Source organism: Chaetodon auriga, chromosome 1, assembly GCF_051107435.1.
Source record: "Chaetodon auriga isolate fChaAug3 chromosome 1, fChaAug3.hap1, whole genome shotgun sequence".
NCBI lineage: Eukaryota > Metazoa > Chordata > Actinopteri > Chaetodontiformes > Chaetodontidae > Chaetodon > Chaetodon auriga.
In genome coordinates, this window is record NC_135074.1 from 25,954,098 (window position 1) to 25,970,159 (window position 16,062).

A 16,062-nucleotide genomic window follows, 5' to 3' on the forward strand; every position below is an offset into this window, starting at 1 on the left:
GAATGTAGTTAATTGTAATTAACAAGCAGGCAGAATGAAGCGTCAGGGCCGATCTTGGGTTGCTGATTCTTGTCCTCGTTGTTTCCCAATTCAGCTTTTTCCCTCATAAAGCTTAAATTGTCACTGACTTGGTAAACACCAGGCAGTTGTTTTCAGCAAACATTGTCTCTTTTCACACACATTTTATACACCATTGTCATGTACCCGCCGTACAAACAGGAGTTTGTTGACAGGAAAGTAGGTTACATTCCTCTCCATCCCAACACAAGCATGTGTCTGTTCCAGCCCCCTCCAATTCACATAAAACTCTAATTTTATACTCACTACTACAGCAGGAAACTCAGTCAAAACCAACATGGCTTGGTCCACCCCCGCCCAGTCCCTCTTAGAGCGGAAACTGCACCACAGTGTGGCCATGGAGGGGGTCCAGACTCAGGGAGAGGGGCAACCTGATCCCATACTGAAGAAACTGAGGCAATGCAGTGGAAACCACATTTTGAACATAGGTTTCAGTACCTTGACTTTGGGTTTTGATTGACATTTTTTTCTCTGTATGTCTATATACGGTGGCACTATATGTGAATGCTTTTTGCAACAATAAGAGTTGTTTTTCATATTTTTCTGAAACTAGGTCAGTGTAATGTGTAAAAAAAGGAAAGAAGTTCTGCTTGGGTCTGTCAGAAGTTCAGCAGGGTCACATTGGAGGCAAAGATGCTCCTGAAAACTAAAAGAGAAATCTGGCAGCTGTAATATTATTCAATCGGTTATGAGTGTGGCTCTTTTTTATGTGTTTTACTGACCAGGAACAAGCATGAAATGCATGAGCATATCCTGTTTCGTTGCTGGTCAGTTTAGATGATCTCAATTGTGGATATCCAGCTATTGGAGGAGAAAACACAAAATGATATTCTTAACAGTTATTTTGAGTGAACACGGACCAGTAACCAGTGAGTCACACTTTCATGAATCATCCTAGAAGCTTTTTCCTGAACTTTCAAGGTTTCACGGTTCCCAGTTTTATTTATTATCCTTTATTTTATTCACTTACTTTAAAATTCAAAGTTTTGTTTTCCCCGTGGGCATACTCATATTTTACCCACTGGATCTCGAACAGGATCTGCTCTTAATTAGTTAATCCTTTGATTGAGCAGGGCTGTGTTTTTCCAGGAGGAGGGGGCGTGAGAGGCTTCAGAGGCAGACGGCTCAGAGAAGCGGCGGTTTCCGAGGCTGGGCCCTGTCCTCCAAGACTTTGGTTTTAGCTTGTGTCTGCTTTTAGAAACTTGGCCGTCGGGGAAAACACAAACCCCCCTTTGCCAAAGCCACAAGCGAGTCACAGACATGGAGCAGCAGCAGCAGATGATGATGATGCTGTATAGCGGACGGCCTTCCTGTCTAAGTAAACAGTGATTCAGACGGGTGAGGAGTGGGAGGCTGTGGTCTGCTTCAGACTGGCAGCACCAGGCCTCTCCCAGACCCACCATAACAGGATATGGTCCTCGGGCCCACACTGAGGACGGCTGCATTATGTTATTATTTCCCTTACCATTTGGTTGGTGTGGCAGTATTCATGCAGACTGTGTACCATGTGAAGAGCTGGATTGAAGGTTCTGGAAAACATATCTTTTTGTGGTGTTTTTGACCAAAGTGACAGTGAATGAGGTTACTTTCCCTTCTCGAGCAGGTCTTATATAACTCTACATACGCACGTCTGGATAAGTGGGCACGGAGAACATTCGTAATTAGGTTTCTGTGACTCAACAGATGGTGGAGAGGAGATATTTAAGCATAACAGTGGTCACTATGTAACCACCACATCTTTCCAAAACAATAATTTTATACTTCAAATTTATTTAAGTCGTTTACATTGATGGGAACTAACTATATTAATCCAAGAACAGTGTCTGAGTTATTTTTAGAACGTTTGCAGTCATTAATTTGACAACTACGAGTTGCTTTGCAGAGAGAGATTTCATAACATGTGATCAACTTATGAAATGTCCTGTCACTAAACAAGCTGACAGCACATAAAGCAGTTAAAATCACTTCATCTTGACATGGTTGGATTAACCTGCAGGGGGCCACAGAGCAAAAATGAGCACCTGGGCCCCCATCAACCCCCTGTTCCTCCAACTCTCTGTGTCCTGTGTATAGTCTATATGCAGGAGCCCAATGTCTGAAATGAAGTATTCAGGTCATATATTTACTGTAAATAAATGTACCAATACAACAACATAGTACCTTTGCAAGTAAAAGTGCTGAATTCAGAATGTTACCTCAGTAAAAATGCAGAAGTACAACAGTAGAAGTATTTGTTCTGCAGAGAAATGGCCCCTTTGACTGATAGATTATTATATATTATATTATTCAAGTGTTGAAACTGATGCATCAGTTGAGATGGAGCTGGTTTTAGGTACTTTATATACTGTTAGGTATTTTTACTGCAGGGGTCAGGCCCCCTCTGAGGTTATAAACCTCAGGGTTCATGCGATTATTAATCAGAGAAGAAAGAAGACGAAGTACTGCTCAGTAAGTTTTTTTTAGGACTTTTCTCTGTTAACCTCCTTCAGCCTCAAACAGTTATTTGTTATTTAACATCTCTTTAGTGAAACAACTAACATCTATAGAGATACCTGAAATGTGTCAAGGGGCCCCAACTAGACCCTGTTTTTCTCTAAGGTTCCCCAGTGCTCGACTCTTTAACGATATATTGCATAAGCTGTCAGATGAATGTAGTGGAGTGAAAAGTGCAGTATTTCACTCTGAAATGTAGTAGAGTAGAAGCATGAAGTAGCAGAACGTGGAAATACTCAAAATTATACGTGAAACCAGCACAAACTGAAGTAATAAGAGTTGAAATTTGATTGTGATGCAGGGGCCCTCATCAGGTTCATTCATTGAGCTTTTGGTTATTTGTTTCTGCAATACTAAACCAATCTATACTTTCGTGTTTCATATTCTCAAACACATTTTCATTTTAATCAGTACAGACCAGGTGACCTTTTGGGCTTCTGGAGCTCTAAATTGCCTTTTATATGTTAATGGTTCACTGGTAATAACCCAATCGTGAAATATGGCCCTCGTAAACTCCTTGAAAGGGGCCATTCTGCAAAACGCCGCAGTACACCGACCCTATAATGCTTGTGTAACTTTATTTCAGTGCAAACTCTGACTGCACTCTCGCTTGTAACTGAGCATTTTTAACTTGTGGTCTTGCTACTTTTACTGAAGTGAAAGATTGAACTCGAAATACTTCCTACACCACCTACGTGTTGCAGCAACAGCAGTGAAATGTGTACAATTTAAGTGTCTAATGCCATCTACGGATTACAGAGTGTCTTGTTGTGTCTGCCCTGCGGTGTAATTTCTCCCAGGGCCAGCTCCACTCAGCGTAAACACAGACAGAGCGGGTGAACCACAGTAGGTGAAAAGCTGTCTTCACGTCGGCCCCACAGGTGTGGCATTAGCCCAGCTCAGCTCGCTGCCATGTCGGCTTTGGAGGATCAAAACAAGCCCTTACAACGGCCCCAGTCGTCACAAAAGGTTTTATGGCAGAAGTGGCTGGTTTCATGGCCTCCTCTTAGACTGTAGTAAAAGAAGTAAATATAGAAACAAGTTGTAGGCTGAAAAGAGGCTTTGAAGAGCAGCGTAGTTGTGGTGGAGGGAAAGGATGATTTGATCAAATGAATGTGCCCTGTCCTTGTTGTTTTCTTTGGTTGGGTAATGCGAGAAAACAGGGGGAAGTAAGCTAAAGGACGCATTGCAGAGCTGCGAGCGAGACAAAGAAATTGTTTTCAGACAAGCAGCCACACAGTCACAGCCGCCGCTGCCACCAGGACGGTTAGTGGTTGCGTGGCCGTGTCCTGTCTGACCTGCGAGAGGTGGAGATGTGATAATCCAAACCTTAACTGTATGGAGTTAGAGGTCTGAAGGGAGGATTTATAGTGTTGTTTATATGCTCTATTTGCGTCAACCACAGCAGACTGTTGCTTCCCCTGCTTTTTGGATGCACTGCGGAGAGGTGTGTAAGGAGACAGAGCAACAGACGGGCGCAGCTCAGACACACTGACAGACAGAAAGCCAAGCAGACACACACTCACAAACAGGATCCAGTAAGAGCCAGTACTGTGGCCCTCATAACCCCGTGTGTGGTGGTTGGTGTGGTTTCAAAAACTGCAGGGTTCGTTGTAGTCCAGAGGCAGGCCGGGTGTCAGAGGACCATGTCCTCTATCACCACAGCGCTATCCATCCATGAAATATTGTATCTGAGGACAGTGAGTTCACAGTAACCCAGTTTCTGCAAGCTATGACCCACTTTACAGGAAGAATGCCGGTTTAGCTTCTTGTGTTTATCTTAAAGATGTCAAGCTGTGTATGATTAGTCCATCACATCGCTGTGTATAAGAAGAAAAGCCACAGAGAGATTAAATATTACAGAGGAGGAAGTCAGTATGCAGCCATGCCTTAATGCAGACCTGAGACTGTCTGCTTCTTTTTCTTTCTTTTTTTTTTTTTTTTTTTTTTGAAGGGCGGCCTCGCCAGCAGCAGTCAAGGTTACATAACTGGACTGACCAGCGAGCACATGCTGTGAAGTAACACCCGCCTTAAAACCAGTTAGATACCCTTTGAGGAAATTCACACCATCTCAAAATGATATTTGGAGTCAAAGTTAAGCATATCATGAGTCACCGTTGAGGTGTGGAGCCGTATGAGGACGTCAGCACACAGAATACCTGGTTTTGAGAACAAAAGCTGATATCTCTGCTCCGACTTAAGACAAAGTTAAACTCCTCCACTTTGAGAAGTTTAGTCCAAGTTAAAGAAGTGCATTGTAAACAGAGGCTGAAGTATTCTGCTGTTTGTCCTGCTCGATCCTAAAGTCGGCTGCAGGAAATTCCCAAGATGGATTGCAGTGTAATAGGATCTCCTACACGCTATCGCTCTCTCTCGCTTCCTCTCTCCGCCTCAATACATTTGAATGCACCGGTGGTCTGAACCATTCAAATTCAATCCAAACAGCAGCCTGTGAACTGAAGCTACATCTAACTTAGGCTTGAATGGGAGCAAGCAAAGGAAATTCTGGAGCTTTTGAGACATAAAATCCATATTATTGAACTTGTGTTTTAAAGCTGACGAATGAATGTATGTTGTAATCACAATAATCACAGGCCGCACTGGAAGAGCTGTCAACATTTCCATGTGTTGAGGACACATTCAATGCAGCACACATGCTGTATTATACCAGCAAGAAGACACGAGTGGAGCCATCAAAATGCAGTGTAAAACCTTAAATATAAACTGTGACCAAATGACTCAAAATGCTTTGAAAAACACGCTTTTAAAGACAGATGTTCACCATCTGTCTGCACGTGTCCGAGCTGCTGCCATGTGTCAATCATACAGTCTGTCTGGAGAAAGCCATAAGAGCCGCTTTGTGCTCTCTGTGAATAATACAACACATGCTCGCTTAGTCAGACCTCCGTTTGACCTGCACGCAGTGTAACATCAACATTTGAGGGTTGTTTTATTCCAAGATGGCACATCCTGCAGTGGGGGGAAACAGTGACTGTTGAACGGAAAAAAAGATTTCAGGCAGCAGATCTAAGAACATGATGTAGTTTGTTTTCAAGGTTGAAATAAAAAAAAAAAAACAGTACAGTTGGACTTTTTTTTTTTCTTACTACGTAACATTGAAACTGACCCTTTAAGATGTAACTACATGAGATTATGCAGACGTGGAAATACAAAGGGAGGAAAAATGACTTCCCCTATGTGGACCGAGAGGTTTTTGTCTTACATACAGCTCTGACCCACTTCCATACATCTGGACGTCTGCACTGTAGCAACATTACATAACGAGCTTTCACAGGGGAGTGAAGAACGGACAGAGTGAAACCGATTTCACTCCCTCACAGCGGCCTGACACACCCATGAGTCACTTCCAGCCTTCTGTACATGTTGAATTTAGATTTCAACGGCTGTATTTTTCCATTTCAAGAAAAAGAAATGTTCTGCCACACATTCACAATATTAATGCATGAGCCTAATGCATTATTACAGCGTTGCATAACTGCTCCAACTGGTGAATTAGTTTAACTAAGAAACTTTTTCTACTTATGCAAAGATGAAAATTCATCTTAAGCTTTCAGTTAGACGACACAGCCCAGCTCTTCGTATTACCCTCACCACATACTGTCTGTATGCACACATAAAACATATGACTACAAATAAATACAAACATGTGTGCCTGCAGTCATAACACATGAAGCAATGCTTGCAACCCTAAGAGTGACCGCAGCTTTATGGAGCATCTGACCAAATGGTTGAGCTTCTGCATTGCAAATGTGGTGAGGCGTCTCTTTTAAATGTCTTGTTTTATGCATATGGGATGAAACAGCTGTTCTCAAGTCAGTCGTTCAAATACAATACTGGTGTGGGAGTGACGTTGGGTTCTTGCCACTTGCTCCAAGTGTTGCACAGCAAGTCTGGATAACTTCACCACTTACAGCAACCAGGAAGCTAAACATATGTAAACAAGGCTTTGCATGCAATGCATTTGTGGAATACTTCCAATGTTCACATGCATTATATACTGCATGTGTTTTTCACACCTTGGCCCAACAGACAAGAACCATGCGTATGGAAACCACGCATTTACTTCCACTTATTGACCTGATCTGCATTATCACACAGCTCCTGCTCTGTAAAACTGAGTAAAAGTGACTTTAAGTTGTGTAATTCTACGTTTATTCACACAGAAACACTTCCAGGGAAACTGCCCATGTGCGTCTGAGTAGAGATAAGGGTTGCGCTGTAAACCTGTAGTCACGAGGTTCAGACTCGTGATTCCACTTATCACTCACACCAACTGTTGCCTGGGAGCAAGATAGTGAAAGGCGTCTGCACACTGTGCCCAACTTAGCAGCTGCCCAGGGCTCCAAGTGTTGAAAAGGACACTATATACTGAAAACTTCCACAGGTAGCAATTCGTGTGGTTTCAACTGAAAAATCACAATAGTACAGAATTGGTAGGAGGTCATTTATTGACATATGCAACTTAGTCTAACCATCCTGTGAACATATCCATCAACTCTCCTTGGAGTGTCGGCTGTAACAAAGCAATAAATATGGTTGATAAAAAAAAAAAAAAATTCATGCCAGCATCTGATGCCGTCAGTTTAACATTTACATTTTCATAAAAATCATAGCAGTCAGCTAAATGAGCTGCCAGGTAGAAGCTTAAGGCAGGCGGTCTTCTGCTTGCAGGCCGAGTATATCCTCCTTTTAGCTGATCCTATGACCTGCGAGAGAGGAAAACGATCAGAAACTCGCACTTCAACAGACACACTCCGTCAGAAGACAGTCAGATGACGTGCGTACCTTTGTCTATTAAAGAGTTGTCTGGATGTTGTTCAGGATGTCGCCATAGACGAAGTTGAACAGCTGTTCCTTTGACTTGGTTCCATCTAGCTGCACTGTAAGAGCACACAAACAAACATTTAATCAGGAGAAACTTTCGTCTTTAAAGTATGAAAAAACGCAGTCGAACAAGTGGCAGTGCACACTTACAGACATCAACACCTGACTCCTCCATGATGTTCTTATGTTTCAGATACATGGGCCAGACGTGGCCATCGAACAGGCCGGGGGGGTCTGGCACCGTGTAGTTCCTGGAGCTGCAGAGACACAACACCAATTGCTTATGATAAGACGGCAGATTAGACTAAAACCGCCACTTAAGAACAGCGTCTGAACACTTACCACCTCCTCTTTTTGCATTCTTCGTACGGGATGGAAATAAAGTAACGTTGGTTCAGCACGTCGATCAAAGGTCTGCAGAGGTAGAGATGAGTTAACCTCGAGGCACAGTGCTCTGATTCGACAGAGAGAAATGGCACGCACAGAAATGCAATGAGGCCGCGTTCTTACCCGTAGGTGTAAAGCAGGAAGCCCTCCACAATGAGGATGTGAGTCTTCTCCTCCTCCTCCTCATTACGGTCAGACTTTGGGACGATCTCAGTATCCAGGGTGTTATTAACGCCATGAGACTTTTCAAACTTCACCGGGTTCTCCAACCACGCATAGATCGTACTCATCATGGCGTCCATGTCCAAAGCAGTGATGACTGAAGGGCGAAGCCGGGGGGGGGGGGGGGGTGTAATGGAAGGGGGGGAAAAAAGGAGAAGCGTATAGAAAATGGCAAAGAGAAAGTCAGAAACACATTCAGTGTTCACGTTTGTCTATATTGCATGCAGATTACAAATGAAACGAGGTTAGGGCAGGAGCAAACACACAACACCCAACACACATTCACACACACGCACAAACCCTTTCATTAAAAACCCAGGCTTACCATCGTACTGCTTAAAGCCATCTTCACCAACTTCAATCTGATCTTGGGGCTGAAACATACATTGATAAGATGTACCCAGGTACATTCCACTAGTGCTGCATGGAAGCGTTTTTCTTAACACGAGCTCAAACCGTATCAAGTAACACAGGCAGCAAAGCGTTGACACGCCACTGACTTGTGTCACCCAGAGCTATCCCTTTGGTTAACTTCAGCCAAAAAATTGAAAAGGAGGGATGTGTGCGTGTGGCTCACCTTGAAGAAGTCATCCTGATGGACCACACAGCAGTTGGGCAGGTTCTTGATCAGTCTGTTGGTGAGGGTGGTTTTCCCTCCATTGGTGACGCTGCGTGGAACAAAGCAATACGTGTCAATGAATGGTGGATGATGCAACCCACGCAGAAAGCTGAACATCAGACCCTCACTTCAAATATTGTGCCCGGAACATCCATTTAATAATGAAGTTATACACCCATTCATATGTTTTACGTATTGTTTAACGACATAAATAGCATTTCCTTTGACATGTGATGATCACTGATTTAAAATACAGTTAATTATAAACCATAAGCAGCCATCTTCAGATCAAATATTTACACAATAACACAAAATTTAGACAATGAACTGACCTTAGGGTTAATATCTACATGAAAAAGGATGGGTCTGCTGGGCGTATGGCGGCCTCATTTATTTCTGACATGCCTATGATCGCTAGCTTTGCTCCGTTTAACGATTACCAGAGAGGAGCGTTTGCACTGAACACGGCCACATGTCATTACTGTGCAATTTCAACAGCAGTACAACAAAAAGGAAGCGACAAATTAGCGGATGTCATGACCGCCCTCCCCACGTGTGCCGGGCTTTCACGGCCTAGCGGCTCCGCTAGCCAGCTAGCTTAGCCTAGCCCCCGGCCATTCATCCACAGGAACTCACCCGCCGATGCCGATGATGTACTTCATGATTTCGGATGGTCAAAGCTCGTAAAAGGTGTTCAAAACGTCAATAAACCGGTTCAGGATCAATGATCAGACGGGAAGAAAGGCTAAAAAGAGAAGGTTGCAGCAGGAAACGTCAACTACTTGAGTCCTCCATGGCACTTGAGTTAAGTGAGTAAGGTAAGAGCAGCAGGGACGGGCTGTCACTCGGACACGATCTTCCACCGAGAGAGGACCGTCAACTAGCTGTAACCTCTACACATACTGGAGAGAGCGACGTGATTGGCTATTTAAACACCTCGAGCCTCACGGAAAACCCAGAACAACCAATCACGGGCGAGTGTTACCGCAGCTGCCATGCCACTTCCTCCCTCCGCTCACCCCGCCTTCTAACCTTAGCCCATGATGTTGACTAATTTTAATTTTAAATGCTTTCTTACTTCACTGCAATTTATGCTGTTTTGTAGTTCCACTATTTTTAGAGGCAAATATCGCAGTTTTTAACTCAACATTTGTCTGGCAGATGTAGATGCTTAGCAAAACGTGATTAGCTTATAGAATATGATGCGTTGTTATAATTTCAAATATAAAATTAACTCGAACTCCGTTAAGTACGACAGAAAAATGCTATTTACACATTAATCCCTCTGTATTAACAATGCAATCATATATTGCATTTTTCACATTTTACAGATCGCCCTACTTTCCAAAATACACCCCTTTAATCACAAGATATCATTTTGAGGCACTGGTCATCAAGCATTTCCATTCTGCAATGCAAAACGTCCATAAGTTTATAAGAAATGATGTATTACTATAGTCTAAATATCATAGCATTTACTTATAGCACACCCCCACTTGGATCAAACGACACTGAAACACTGCTTACATGAACACATAAATCATTAAAGGCTGTGAAAGGGACCACAATTTTCATATCTCATTTCACAATTTTCCATCTTTACCTTTACTTTACATCCTTTATTTAATACTTCTGGTAATTTTTTTAATTGTGCTGGTGACACAACTGGATCTTTGAAAAACGAACTGATGCTGTGGACTAGATTAGAAAAACCTAAACCTAGAATATTGCATCTAAAGAGGGAAAACACTGTGAGAAATACAAAATGATAGCCTACACATGAGACAGCCAAACAAGAAGAGACTAAATGAGTGCAGTTCATTGTCGATACCATTTACCTTATGCAATCTATAAGAAGACAGGGCCTCTATTTACTGCTGGGACCTTAATGGACAGCTATAGGACATTTTACATTGTGGGCATTGTGCAGAAGTTGTGCCAGATTTTTTTCCCCTTGTCAATTTCCTGTGTCAGCCTCGTTCAGCAGCGTCATCTCACTTATTCAACCACAACACACATCAAAACACATGTAATATGGAAGATAAGGCTGCCAGTGCTTCCACAGAAGACACTTCGTATCAGACTCTGAATCAGACGCACACAATAAACAAAGGACAACATATCCTCCCACATTGCTGCGGTGTTTATTTCACCAGCCTGCCGCTGACCTCTCTGTTTTGTTTAGAAACTTCCCAACCAACTCCATGACACAGTTTCCTGAGGTTACACCAAAATATTACTTAAGATGGGGCTCACACCCTCGAGAACCTCAAATATGAAGAGGAAGTCGCCAAGTGTGGAATTCAGTTCGGCTTGTAATATTTCTATTCATAGTTTGACTCATTCTGCCAATTTGGATCCCGAGATTGAGATTTTCTTGATTTTTCTACAATAACATACTGAAGATAGTCTTATGATAATAGACTGATACCGCTGGTCACTTGTCTTCTCATTTGACAACCATGTGATAGTATATCACCTTTACAATGTGACGAGAGATTCTCAGTACTGAAACATGTGGGACTAAACATGATTTTCATGCAAGTTTGGTGAACTTGTCATTGCGTGTGATGATCTGTTTCCTCTCATTTGATCGATTGAGTGTCAAGATGTATTTCATTACCCTGTATTTTAATACAATATTTCAGTTTTCTTGGCAACCGGTAGTTTGCAAGGTGAAAGTATGTATAAAATGTATTTGGAAGTTTAAGAGGACTCATTATGGAGTATGGCTTCTGTCCGTGTTGTATTTTTATGAAATCATAACGTTGTATTATCATTACTGCTGCATTGCTATGGGAGCAGTACATCGATGATGGAGCTGGATGAAGTGGATCAAATTTTGATAACGTCATAGACTGTTGGGTGTTTTGAACTATAATAATTTATTGTATTATATAACCTGATCATATGTTTTCATCTAAAATGTTAATCTGAAAGCTAACTAGTAACTATAGCTATCAAGTACATGTAGTTGAGTGAAAAGTACATTAGTTCCCTCTGAAATATAGTTGAGTGCAAGTACCAAATTCTATAATATGGCAAGTACAAGTACAAAATAGCATAAACAGGATAAGTGATGCATTCTATCACTGTACCTAAAACTCAAACACAACTTTTTTTTTTGATGTAATAGTAAGAGATTATTTCCCGTTTTCATGCAAGATGGAGCTAAAAGTTCTTTATGTGATCTAAAGCTCACCAAACCTTAATATTTATTTTCTGTATTTGACTGTTATTTGGCCGCATTTCATCACAGGCTTCAGTTTTGCCTGTTCTTCTTTTTTGTAATGCAGCTGCATTAACTTGCCATATAATTAAAGTCTCCTTCTTAATGAATCCACTCTCAGAAATGTTGTGTCATGCACTTTCAGTCATGGGTGTGGATGTTCGAGCATGAATCTCCTTTTCAATGAATTTCAGTCACTGTGGATTCCATTGAACCTCCTTGTGTTCCTGCATAATAACTCAGTCTTGCGTTAAACTTTCACATGACATTTGTTTACTCATACTCCAGCTGTTCGGTTTGCCTGTATGGCCGTTCTATATAATTTGCATGTCTAAATAGCCCTCATGAAGATTCACAGAACTGAAATTTTGTGAGCTGTGATTGGTTTTGTAAGTGAATGCTTTGTCACTGTGTTTCCTCAGATGAACCTAACAAGACCTGAAGTGCTGAATCAGCTGCACAGCAAATATTACACTGTCCCTCATATGAATGTCTCATAAACCTGAGAGGCACTGCGGGGTCTGTGAACATACTTCAGTGACTGTACACTCTGTTCTTCTTTGCTGTTTTTCCTTGGTCTGTCTGCGGCCTTCACATTTCACCTCAGACTTTCAGAAGTCACGTCTGTGACATCCTGCATTCTTCACATTTAATCTCATTGTATTTCCACGAATGGCACATTTTATGCATGACTGGAGTTTGTTTCCAGTCAATTCAGGAAATCTATCAATCCAGTCCGGCCATGTGATCGAGCTAGTGGATCATGTTAAAACAGGGCGATTTCTAATTTCTATAAAGATGATGTTTTTTTTATATAACTGAAGGAGTTGATACAGTTAGTTGTTTCTGCGCATTTTGTTCTGCTTGAAAGCAACCAAACGCCTGACTGCCACCTGCTGGCTGTGTCCATTTGAGAGGTTTCCTCTTAGTCAGGTCTCTCTCGCAGACACACTCATGCTTCTTTTTGTCTTGAGCTTTGAATCTCATGAAAATGTTACGGAAACTCCCACAGACTGTCATCAGAACTTGCAATATTTTTCTTTTAATAGCTTTCTAAAGACATGTCACTCTGCAGAAAAGATGTGTGCCTGATTGCAAAGACATGTAATAGTTCTGAGCAGATAAAGGCAGATCATTTTCAACAAGGAAGGAGATGAGGATGACATCAAGACAGACTTAAAGAGAGTGGTGTTTGATTTGAAGATAAAGTACAGATGATTAGTGATGCAAAACTGCAGGATTAAAAAAAAAATAAAACTTTCTAAAGCTGCTTCCCTCTTTGAGTAACTCCAACAAGGATAGATGCATTAGCAAATAGATCCCTTTTTTGTCACATGCATTAACAAAAAACTGCATGTGAATATGATATTTAGAAAAAACTTGGAAACAGCTCAAATGTAAGCATCCCAAATGTAAGAAACAAGGAGCTCTCAGACTGTAACTTCGTCTTTTGTGATACAAAAACTAACTCAAATGCATTTTGGTTTTATTTCCCTACACAGGAGATCATTTATGAGTAGTTACAGCTAAAACATTGGACATAATTGCTGGCTTTACAGTGGGTGAGTGACATCAACAAAGGCCAAATGGATCTTGTAGTTTGTCCAAACTTTCTAGCATCAACCTCTAGAAGAAAACATCATGTAGACTGGATATTGTGAGTTTTTGTATTTAGAGTTTAAAGCCGCCTAATTAGAAGAAACGATTTCGTTTAATTTCCTTCATGTCCAGTAGGCGGCGGATGTTGTCCTGTAAGATGCTTGCCAATGAAGAAGAAGAAGAAGAAGCAGAAGCAGAAGAAGAAGAAGAAGAAGAAGAAGAAGAAGAAGAAGAAGAAGAAGAAACACAAACAAACATAAAAACAGAAAAAACCGTGGGAAAAAAAACTCGCAAGGACTTTGTGGGAACGATGGACGATTATCAACCGTTAACAGTAAGCAAATACATGAACGAACGACAATAATTACAGACTGTTTATAATCACAGCATCTCATTCATGTCTCCCCGTTGTGTTATCTTGACTTTTCAGCAGTGTAGTTGACTAAATACCTTAAGTAAGTTCTCCTCTTGACTTGCCAAGCTAACTTATTAGCTAACTAGCTAACCCAGCTCTCTTGCTGGTAACGTTAGCCTGCTAAAGAACGCTAATCATATTAATAATATTAATTTGTTAGTGTTAACTCCAAAGTACTGACGGTCATTTAAGACATCCGAAGAATTAACCGTAAAAAATGTCAAAGGAAAATATTTTTCCACGATAGAAACATCACAACAGGTTAGCAGCCTTGTAAAAGTTAGCACGGTTAGCCGTCTAATAGCCGTTAGAAAGTTATTCGGCACAAAACTTATTGAAATCAGAATCAAAGTGACCATGCAAACGCGCTATGTTGTGTTGAATTTTTTTTGCATTGGCCATGTTAAATACAACATATGTTGAGTTATAGATATGGCTCGTCTTCTCCTTTTCAAGTATAAGTAGCTCACATTTTGAATGAGCTGCATCTCACCCCTGACAGGACTCTTTAAGAAGCCAAGGCTTCATTAATAATGACTGAATTATCTGCTCCAGGTTCATGAATCCATCCAGAAGGGATTTTCAGTTCCTCCTCTGCAAAAATGCCACAATTGCTGCTCTCCAAGCAAATATCATTGTCCATTTTGTTTGCCAACCATGTTCAAACCCACAATACGCTCCAGAGTTCTGGGTCATTTGAACATTCATCTAATGAAAGCCATTTACATCGGAGGTAAGGTTTTTACATGTTCTGTTTAGTAATCAATTGACATTGTCAGGAAATGATAAACGACTAATGCATTCATGATCTAAATGTGTTCATATTTCAGAGTACACGATCCACAGATGCGGACTGCAGTGCAGGAGAAAGCGCCATTACCACTGCTTGTACTGCACAGCCACGGTGATGAAGAAAAACGATTTCACCGCTCATCTACCATTCTGCCGCCGGATGCAACAGCAGAGAGCCCAAAAAAACAGACTCCAAACCGAAGGATTGATTGCTCCTCCGCTGATGCCTGGAGAGGTTGACATCCTTTCATATGACACTTGTTCACTTTTCAGTGAGCCGTTTATCGTGGCACATTTTCTCATAAACGTTTAAATTTCTCATGTTCCACTTAATAACGTAAATCTTTCTTGTGATTTTAAGCTCCTCATTTTCTTCTTCTTTATGAATGATGGAGCTTTTTCTAGCTAACATAAACATAGAATATAAATTATTAAGAGTTTGATGGAGAAAGCATTTCACAAAGTTTCACTGTACAATTTCACTGAATTAGGTCTTTTTTTTAAAGGGAGTATGGGGTTGAATTACAGAGCAGGTTTTGCTGTTGTTTCTAACTTTTTTGTTATCCCCACAGGACAGCAACAATGACAGTGACGACATAACCATCATCCTGGCTTCAGACGACCAAAGCAGCCGAGGAGAGAGCAGCAGCAGCAGCAGCAGCAGCCGCAGCCCGTCGGTCCCCAAGTCAAACGGATGTGACACTGTTTACAAGATGAGGACGGCTACAGAGCCTTTCACAGCCAAATGTCACCAAGCTGTACAGACAAACATCGAAAAACCACAAGACTGTGATGAATACTATTTCATGAACCTTGCAAAAATGTTCAAAAGGTTGTCCCCTCGGAAAAAGGCAGTCGTCCGAATGAAAATCGAGAGACTCCTCTTCGAAGCTGAGTGTGAGTAGGAAAGGGTTTACACACACACATACACACACTTACAAATTGCTTTCTTTGTTTACCTACAGCTCCAGAGTGTATTTGGTATTAGTTACAAAGAAGTAGTTAGAAATGAAAATGCTGTGTATAAAAGCAAACAGTTGCGTAAAATATCTTGACTTGTTGATGTTCAGACCTGTATGTTTGACAGACAGAGACATATACTGTGTATAATTATAAAGAAAAACCAAAGATTTCTGCAGTGAAGACTGCTCAGCCTACCTCAGCCCGATGGTCTCACAGCTGGACACTACTGATACTCTGACCAGTGTTTTTTTTTTTTTAAAGACAAAACAAGTCAAGCTGCTGCTTGTAGAGCCTGAAATATATGATTGTTTTTTTACTGAAATAAAGTTCCTGCATCAACTGGCCTCCAGCCATGTTTTCTATTTTCAGCTCTAAAGGCAGATTTTTTCCTGTCACAGGCGGCCCTTTCAGGTATCTGTG

At 41.4% G+C, this 16,062-nt stretch overlaps 2 protein-coding genes across 3 annotated transcripts; one reads left to right on the plus strand and one right to left on the minus strand.

The window, feature by feature from the left end:
• Nucleotides 1-7,022: 7,022 nt before the first annotated feature.
• On the minus strand, nt 7,023-9,666 carry mibp2 (muscle-specific beta 1 integrin binding protein 2). Of its 2 annotated transcripts, XM_076732099.1 has the most exons (8): nt 9,281-9,616; nt 8,603-8,693; nt 8,351-8,399; nt 7,927-8,122; nt 7,759-7,830; nt 7,567-7,673; nt 7,378-7,472; nt 7,023-7,298 (listed from the first exon to the last, which is right to left on the minus strand). In XM_076732099.1, exons 1-7 carry the CDS (start codon nt 9,304-9,306, stop codon nt 7,387-7,389), a joined length of 627 nt encoding a protein of 208 aa, XP_076588214.1. In that variant the 5' UTR covers nt 9,307-9,616; the 3' UTR covers nt 7,023-7,298; nt 7,378-7,386. The 2 variants fall into 2 exon arrangements, with proteins under 2 accessions (XP_076588214.1, XP_076588222.1); XM_076732107.1 differs by lacking the exon at nt 8,351-8,399 and having other exon boundaries at nt 9,281-9,666.
• Nucleotides 9,667-13,661: 3,995 nt separating this feature from the next.
• On the plus strand, nt 13,662-15,986 carry LOC143325352 (uncharacterized). The gene is made up of 4 exons (XM_076738341.1): nt 13,662-13,806; nt 14,443-14,620; nt 14,718-14,914; nt 15,252-15,986. Exons 1-4 carry the CDS (start codon nt 13,783-13,785, stop codon nt 15,582-15,584), a joined length of 732 nt encoding a protein of 243 aa, XP_076594456.1. The 5' UTR covers nt 13,662-13,782; the 3' UTR covers nt 15,585-15,986.
• The last annotated feature ends 76 nt before the right edge of the window (nt 15,987-16,062 follow it).

Coding starts and splice junctions, on each gene's coding strand:
- LOC143325352 (XM_076738341.1), top strand. CDS start 13,783: ATGGACGATTATCAACCGTTAACA. Junction 14,621..14,717: donor GAAAGCCATTTACATCGGAG/GTAAGGTTTTTA, acceptor TTCATATTTCAG/AGTACACGATCCACAGATGC. Junction 14,915..15,251: donor CTCCGCTGATGCCTGGAGAG/GTTGACATCCTT, acceptor TTATCCCCACAG/GACAGCAACAATGACAGTGA.
- mibp2 (XM_076732099.1), bottom strand. CDS start 9,306: ATGAAGTACATCATCGGCATCGGCGG. Junction 8,123..8,350: donor TGGCTTTAAGCAGTACGATG/GTAAGCCTGGGT, acceptor TTCGCCCTTCAG/TCATCACTGCTTTGGACATG. Junction 7,473..7,566: donor GGAGTCAGGTGTTGATGTCT/GTAAGTGTGCAC, acceptor GTGCTCTTACAG/TGCAGCTAGATGGAACCAAG.